This window comes from Solanum pennellii, chromosome 4, assembly GCF_001406875.1.
Source record: "Solanum pennellii chromosome 4, SPENNV200".
NCBI lineage: Eukaryota > Viridiplantae > Streptophyta > Magnoliopsida > Solanales > Solanaceae > Solanum > Solanum pennellii.
In genome coordinates this window covers 8,778,179-8,787,329 of record NC_028640.1, presented here as the reverse complement: position 1 = coordinate 8,787,329, position 9,151 = coordinate 8,778,179, and the positions used below count along the sequence as shown (strand labels likewise).

At 31.4% G+C, this 9,151-nt stretch overlaps 1 protein-coding gene across 1 annotated transcript; it reads left to right on the top strand.

Moving 5' to 3' along the window:
• The first annotated feature begins 7,892 nt into the window (after positions 1-7,892).
• On the top strand, positions 7,893-8,579 carry LOC107016500 (DNA-binding protein HEXBP-like). Its single transcript, XM_015216952.1, has 2 exons — positions 7,893-8,129; positions 8,256-8,579. Exons 1-2 carry the CDS (start codon positions 7,893-7,895, stop codon positions 8,577-8,579), a joined length of 561 nt encoding a protein of 186 aa, XP_015072438.1.
• Positions 8,580-9,151: the final 572 nt, after the last annotated feature.

Sequence of the window (9,151 nt, the reverse complement as noted above, 5' to 3'; positions counted from 1 at the left end):
ATAAAGGAGTCATTACTCTTCTATATGTATCCAGTGATCTTCAAATAGCTGATGCGTTTACAAAATCTATGGCACGACTACGCCATCAGTTTCTAGTAGGCAAATTGATGCTTCTTGATCCATCGACATCAATTTGAGGGGGGATGTTAGCTTGATGGAAATCTAAATAATTGTATATATTAATGTGATTAGATAGTGATATAAATTAGCATGATCATATAGATTTGTTGTAGGATCAAAGGACTAAATATTGTGATAGAATAGAGGATTTGGAGGGATTCAAATAGCAGATTTGTAGAGATAGAATAGCTGATCTTTAGGGATAGAAATGACTGATCTTTAGGGATGTGTAATCTTTATTTTCTCTATATAATGGAAAGACACTCACTTTGAGAGACATTCAGCAGAAAATTGACATTATGAACAATTCTAAGTTCCTCATCTGGAAATCAACACCTCTGGTGCCTCTGGTGGATTTTTGATCTCTCTAAGCTCGTTCAACCAGTAGCTACAACTAAAGTTTGATCAATCAAATTGAAGATAGAATGGGTTCGTGAGGAAGAAAAAAAAGTGTATGCCTCTTTTAGAAGAAGAGGGTTGTGTGGAGAATTCAACAAACTCACTAATAAATTTATAAAGAATGAAACTACTAAATTAACAAATCAAGCAATCTCAAAATCAATTTCATTCGAAGATGCAAGTACACAAATCCAATTTTCATATTGAAGAATGTTCTTCCCAACTTCCATGTCCACATAAATACTACATTGTTCCTTTCTAAAAGTCATTTCCCTTGATGCGACAATATATAATATATTTTCAATAGCACATCTGTTTCACACTTAATTCAAACAAAGTAAAGAACTACATCTTTATAACCTTACTGTCAATTGCTAGTATATTTATCTATAAATGATCATTTTTATCAATGATGAGTTCCAATCAAAACTCAACACATAATTCAAAATCGAGTTCCAATCATTGCATGTTTAAAAAATGAAATTGAAATCTTTAGGGAGGAAAAACAATGAAACACATAAATCAAAATTGAGTTCCAATTAGACGTTATGTTGCAGGGACTTAGACTTTTATTCCTATGTTCACCTCAGTATATGTTGTACTTGGAAAGGAAAATATCCTAGATGTTTTAAAGGGTAAAACAAAATACTACAACTTATTTTATTGGTGAATCTATCCTCAATTTTGTATCTTCTTATTAGATCCGTCTGTCTCAGATATAAAACAATATAGCAGTTGTTCTTGGCATTTTCAAATTCACAACTGTATAGTGGATAATGAATCCCTTATATGATTTAGGAAAAGGAGGGGTAAACCTGTGCGACATATAGGTTGGATTACCATCATTGTTAATGAAATCTCCAATCACATAGGTTGGATTACCACCATTGTTAATCTTCTCATATGACTAAAGGTCTTACTCCCCTCGACATTTCATTAGTCTATGAATTGATCAGATTCACCTCCGACTACACATAATTTATTTACATAAATAATTTGTTTCACTGCACTCCCCTTGATGTTTCATTAGTCTGTGAATTGATCAGATTCACCTCCGACTACACATCATTTATTTACATAAATAATTTGTTTCACTGCAGTAATTTCATCAAATTCTATCAAAAACACATGTATCTAATTTAGTCACATACAAATTAGTTTTATTCCAATTGAAATACACACTAAGAGTAGTCTTAACCACTCAGTCTCATCACCAATCAACTCCACAACAACTAACTCTCTTTAGTTGATTTTTATACTATGACATTCACAAAAATGTATCAACTTCTTTTATCTTTGTCATATATTGTTCCATTTTTGTCTAATAAATATTTAATTTACATAGTATTGTACTTATTGTACCTTTCATGTATTACCAAAGATATTTTCAAGATAATATATCAAGAATCAATACCGTTTCCAACAACAATAACATTGAAAGTATTTCACTTTTAAAAACTTAACAATACTTTGTTTTATTTTATTCAACTCTAACATTGCATTCAATCAAATCACAATTAATTACCACAAATATGTATATGCCACACTTATTAACATACAATCAAAAAAAAGCTAGGTCAAGTTTTTCATTACACTTTTCTTTAGGATCATGTAGCACAACATTAACAACAACCCCTACACTTCCAAATATTTCATAATAGAGGTATAACATTCGACACCCATATAGTTCCCTAGATTAAAATATTTTTCACATCTACTTATTATTTGTACAAGTTTCAAGAAATTCGATAGAATTACTTCTAACAACTTAAACCCTCAAAAACACCATTGTTGTAAATTTCAACATAAATTTATGCATCAAGTGAAATTCATATATAATGATTTAGACAGTCACTCAATAGTGATCTTCGAAACAATCTCAAACAATAAGTATAAATAAATTATTATACTATTCCAAAGTATAAAACTAGTGTTAATATTCACAACATTAGGCAATATTATTAATTATTATATAGAACACTTACACATGAACTATGTGATAACAGAAAAATTTAAAATAGTAACTTAAACAATTTATTTTTAGTCTAGAATAAGATGAATAAAATTAGTAGAATCCATGTAGACAATATGAGCAAAAACTAATCAATTTCAGTATGTATGTAAACCTAATTTAATAAATTAATCATATATTATTATAAGTGGGAAGATTTTGAGTACAAAGTTGAATTACGAAAATGTCCTTCACCAAATTAAAATGTTATAACACATCAAATTATTTAAATGTGGAACTAGAGATAAAAAAAATAACAAAACTGAAAAAAAAAATTAAATGTGAAACTAGAGAGTTCATGTATCTATTTCATTTGTATTATATTATCAAAAATCATGAATTTTTAGATGAAAAAGAAGATGGAACGTTATTTCTAAGTGATAAACAATGAAGAAGTTGGAAAGTCATTGCTAACTGATAAATAACCATTAAGAAAATAACTTTTACTATAAATAAGAAACGGTACATGTCCTCTGCATAATGCATTAATGAAGTATTAAAAGATTGATTTATTATTTCAGCAAAATATATATTTTTTTCTTTTGGCAGAATTTCAGAAGTTCTATAGTAATTAAATGTAGGCTGATTTAATTTAATACATATAATCAATACATCTGTTAAAGGAATCCTAAAGAACATCAAAGAAAATTATTTCCATTTTCCTCATGGACATATTTCAGCTCAGTAGGATTTTTTTAATCTTTGTTTTTCAATTTCTTTTTCATCATTTTTCGCTTTTATTTAAAGCAATATTTGCATGAAATAAAAGATGTGGTGAAATATGTAGAGTTAATGAATATATCTCGAAATTATAAAATCGCCAAATTCAAACTTTATGGGATGATATATGAAGATTACTATCTCCATCATCAACATTAGCAAGATTCATGAGGTATGAAAGAAAGAAGAGTGGTTTCTTTGGAAAACATTTTTATAATTTTCATTAATTGATATATTCTTTATAGTTTCTTATGATTATATTATTAATAGATGAAAAACAATGTCTACAATTTAATATGTTATCACTACTAAAGAAGTGGTGTATAGTGTATTTGTTGGGAGTCTTAAATGATATCTTGCTTAATTATTTTCATTCAATAAATTTCTAAAATTTTGCTCCATGACATTTTTTACTAAGGTTTAGCAGATCATTATTTTGAATTTTATTATGATTATGAATATCGATAAATGAGAGTGTTAATGTAATTTTACTATACTAGATATATTTATTGTTCTTGAACGAAATAAAAAATAATTGAAATTGCCACTAAAATTATTTTTAAAAACTCAAAGGGAAGCTTCAAAAGCTTAGATAATTGATTTCTCCGATATACTGATTTTGTTAGTTTAGTTTAATTGGTTTATTATTTATAGTTTATTATAATTACTTTTTTTTATAGATGAAATACAACATTGCTTTATTATTTTTATTTAATTAATTTCTAAAATTTGTTCTTTATCATTTTTATCAAAGTTCAATAGATCTTTAGTTTTGAAATCAATCATTGTGGTGATAGAAAAATAAAGTTAAGAAGTTAAGCAAGCAATTTAAGATTATTTTCTATGATAGCAATTAACATTGGATAACACGTGCAATGCACGTGCTCAGGAACTAGTATACATTAAGCACAAAAAGAACTATGACTACAACATCCTTTTTTTCAATAACACATTACTTTATTAGACATTATCAAACTCAAAATTATTAGTTTTTTTGACCTTTTGCACATAATTCCTCCAGAATCATATTGAAACGAACATTAAAATCATATATTACTTCAAATAATGTCAATATCTAAAATCACCAACATAAATAAGAAAATTTTCTTCTCCAATTTGGGTATAGAACAGAGAATCACCCTTAGCAAAAAATATGCTTACTAACATTAAAATCTCCAATTTGGGTATAGAACACAGAATCACCCTTAGCAAAAAATATGCTTAGTAACACTAAAATCTAACACCCATTTTCTCACATATTAGTCACAAAATTCACTTGAGAAATAACCACAATACTTTATATCATCCGCTTAGTCAAATTTACATTTACTTAGTGGGATTATCATTCTCCAAACATCTTTTCATTAAGGGATATACATGATAATATAATTTACCGCATACAAATCGAGTAAAATTGTAAGCAAGCGTGATACGTATCTTATTAACATGAGCACAAAATTTCAATTGGCCTTCTATTTGTTTTATCAAAACTTTGTTATTGATTTTCTGTAAAGTAAAAGTTTCAATATCCTTAAGACTGTTGTAAATCTTACGTAAAATACCTTCTTGACGAACGCCTTGTACCGAATTCACCAAAGCTTGTAGTTCATCAATAACTCCAATAGGAAATTCTCATAGCTTGAGGCGTGTCGAAAGACACTGTCCTTAAGGATATTCAACCAGTATGGGTGTATCCCCCAAGATTCAACCAACTCTTCTCATATAAAACTAGGAGCCCGAAATTAATAAATATTTAAAGAATAAAACCCAACACACAAATAGAATATTAGAAAGAAAGAAGAATCACTCTACCTATTTTCTCCTACTTTTCTCTACAAGAATTCATGAGAATTATATAGTCAAGAATAAGAAAACTGCTATTGTTTCAATAATAATTGTTACTAATATGAGAATGAATGTCATTAATACATTGGAGACAGTTAATTTTGACATTGTAACCACCATATATTTGACTAACTTTAGTTAAAATTTCAACATAATTACCAATAATAAAGAGAGTTGAAATATTTATAAACTAATATTATATTCCAAATATAAAAGTATATAAAAGAATTTTTTTTTGAGATATATACAATAATATTTTTTCAACAACCCATACATCACATAAGTAGTCTGAAAAAAGAAAAAATACTTAAAATCAATAAATTAATCTCGACCCTCTGATCATGAGGACTCACATATCTTCAAAATCTTAAAAGGAACAACTTGCAACGAAAATGGGGAATAGGTTTGTCGGACCCTATATCATGAAACATTGTAGCCACAATTATGCATTAGAATATGGAACGTACCAAGTATTATAACAATGCATGAGAGTTATGAAATCATGCTAAAAAGACTTTACATAACATGCAATGACAAGCTAAATCATAAAATAACATGTTAGAAATCAAAATTGTGGTCAATGCAAGATAAACATCTTAAAAAACACATGTGAGATACTTTAGAAAGTAACCTTTGTTTATTATTGTAGCATCCCGCATTAGAAAAGAACTAAATTTAGAAATAACAAAATCGGAAAGAGCCAAATTGAGAATTTTGCAAGTTATGCTTAAGTTATGGATTTTGGGTGAACTTTAAACAAGCATAACTTTCAGTACAGCATGAGTTAGGTGGCCCATCAGATATCAAATGAAATTTCTTTGTGTCCTCTTTTCAACACCACCGAGTTTTTTAAATTTTGAGTTCGGATAAGGGAAATGTGCTAGTTTGAATTCGGCTTGTCCAGTTAATAAAATTTACCTTAATTAATGATGGATATTTTGGTATTTTCCTTACCTCATCTTCTTTAAATGTTTTTAGTAATATTTTAGTTGCCTAAACTATTGTGGATCAGTTTTAAAACTCTAAATTACAATTAGATTTTTAGAGGAGTTCAAGAGGAGAGGTTCAAGGCGTTCATCAAGATTATTGAGATTTGTCGAGGAATTTCGTTAAATTGAGGTATGCAAGTTTTCATAGTGTTGGGTTCATTCATCCACTAGACAATTATGTAATTTTCATCCATAATTTTGTTTTTAAGGTTGAATGAATTGAATTCTTGATGGGTGTTTTTGAGGTTTTTTTTATTCATGCTTTGTTTATGGAGTTCAATGAATTCTTGAGGTGAGGATTTTGATCTTTGAGGGTTGTTCTTGAAGAAAAATGAGTAGATTCTTGTGTACTTGTACTGGGTTATTGAATCTAAGGAATATTTTGGGAAGTAAATAGTTCTATGTTGGGTCTTGAATGAATGAACTCCATGAATTAGTTTAGGGGTTTATTAGTTATTTATAGTTTGTTTTAACTAGGTAATTTTCCCGCGCTTCGCGAAGTCATAAATAATAATTGTATTGAACTTGTGAGCCATTTTTTATAATTAATATTCATACATTAAAACACTAAAAAGTAGATTCTTAAAAAATATTAGCAATAGTCCAACATGAATTTGATTATTTGTCATTATCACATAACTGCAGAACCTCTAATTAATGAATTATTCACGAAACAATAAATCATTGGTTCTTTAACCAACACTAAAAGGAAAATAAATAAGAAAATAAGAATACATATACAAAGATATTTTGTAATAGAAAGAAACATTTAAGTTGTATAGATTATACAATTGTGATATATTTCTTATGAGAAAATTCAAAAATTTGTTAACATATTCAAAATAGAAATTACGCTTGAACACGAAAGCAATTATAACTTTTGGACTTGTATAATGAATTTTTTCAGTTGATAAGTGAGAAGTTTCATATCTATGTAAAAATAAAGTAATATGAAGGCTTATATATTTGTATCAAAGCCAAGGATTCGCTTGAGGGCCAGCAATGGCCTTCGAGTGACGGTCTCGCCTAAGGTTTAGGTTCTGTGCGTGACAAAGTTTGTACCAGAGAACAGAGTTCAAGAGTCCTAGGGAGTCTATAAAATCGTGTCTGTAGAGTCTTAGTCATCGATGTGAAGCGCGACGCATCTATGATTACGAGGCTACAACATTTAAAAATGTTTCCCTTCTTTCATGTTCCTTTCGTGCGAAGAATTTATCTCTAAAATCTCTCTCTCTCTCTCTCTCTCTCTCTCTCTCTAATTCATGCTTACATGTACTTTCTTTCAGATCATCATGCCTCCAAGAAAAGCATTCAGAGGTCGACAACTAAGAAATGTTGAGGAACAAGAGGTTTCAAATGCACTAGAGGTGCAACCTCAATGAGAGGTTACCAATGCCGAATTCCAAGCAGCTATCCAGATGCTAAGTCATGTTGTGACTAACCAGGTTGGCCAATAGAGAGTAGCTCGACAAAAAGGACCTGATACTTTGAGAATTCATGAGTTCCTTAGGATGAATCCCCCTAGTTTCACCGGATCAAACACTAGTGAAGATCCTGAGAACTTCATAGCGGAGTTGAAGAAAAGGTATGAAGTAATGCATGTGGTCGATGTTGAGAGGGTTGAATTGGTTGCATACCAACTGAAAGGTGTGGCTAGAACATGGTTCGACTAATGCAAGGATGGTACAACTGATCATGCACCATATCCAAGTTGGGCTTGCTTCGAGGAAGCCTTCTTGGGGAGGTTCTTTCCTCGTGAACTAAATCAATCCAAGGTGAGGGAGTTCCTTACTTTGAAATAGGATTCCATGAGTGTTCATGAATATGGATTGAAGTTCACCCAACTATCTCGCTATGCTCCGGAGATGGTGAAATACATTAGCAGAAGAATGAGTCTGTTTGTTGCAGGGTTGGGTCGCGCTTCAAGTAAGAAAGGTAGGGATATCCTGTTGATAGGAGACACGAACATATCCAGGCTAATGGTATACGTTCAACAAGTTGAAGAAAAGAAGGTGAAGGATATGGAAGAGTACCGAAATAAGAAGGTGAAGACTAGGAATGAGTCTGGCAAACAGAAAAGTAGTTCAAGTCGACCAAAGATTCTAGAAAACAAACGGGCATGCACCATTATATGCTAGTGCACCTGCATCAAGAAACCAAAGTGAGTATAGTGGCCAAAAATTCACAGCACCTCCAAGGCTAGGCCGGCTCAGTCTCAAGGTAATGTGGCTCTAGGAAGTACTAAGCCTCCTGCCTACGCCAAGTGTGGTAGGAATAACTCCGGCCTCTGTCGTGAAGGCTTCACGGGTTGTTTCAAGTGTGGTCAAGAAGGTCACTTCATGAGAGAGTGCCCCAAGGACAATCAAGGTGGCGGAAATCCGGGCAATAGAGCTCAATCTTCATCAGCTGCTCCAACAAATAGGGATGCACCTAGGGGAGCTGCTTCTGGCATTGGCGGAGGAACAAACAGATTGTATGCTCTTAATAATCGCTAGGAATAATAGAATTTGCCAGATGTTGTCACTGGTATGATTCGAGTCTTTGAATTTACTGCTTATGCTTTATTAGACCCAGGATCTAGTTTATCTTTTGTAACTCCTTATGTTGCTATGAACTTTGAGATTTCTCCTGAGCAACTTTGCGAACCATTCAGTGTATCCACACCTGGTAGTGAATCCATTCTAGCAGAAAAATTCTATCGTGATTGTCCTGTTTTCGTCAGTCACAAGAGTACCATGGAAGATTCAATAGAGTTAGACATGGTAGATTTTGATGTCATTCTAGGTATGGACTGACTCCATGCCTGTTATGCATCAATACATTGCAGAACTCAAGTTGTCAAGTTTCAGATTCCTAATGAGCCAATCATAGAGTGTGCTAGTAGTTCATCATTGCCTAAGGGTCACTTCATTTCATACCTTAAGGCGAGGAAGTTAGTTTTTGAGGGGTGTATCTATCACTTAGTTCGAGTTAATTCCTCAAGTGTTGAGGTACCTTCCCTTCAATCAGTTCCTATAGTCAGTGAGTTTCCAAAAATTTTTCCAGATGATCTACTCGGAGTCCCTCC

Excerpts from the sequence above, each read along its gene's own strand:
- LOC107016500 (XM_015216952.1), top strand. The coding sequence starts at position 7,893 with ATGAGTGTTCATGAATATGGATTGAAGTTCACCCAACTATCTCGCTAT. Across the intron at positions 8,130-8,255 it reads AAGAGTACCGAAATAAGAAG|TGGCCAAAAATTCACAGCAC; the intron begins GTGAAGACTAGG and ends AAGTGAGTATAG.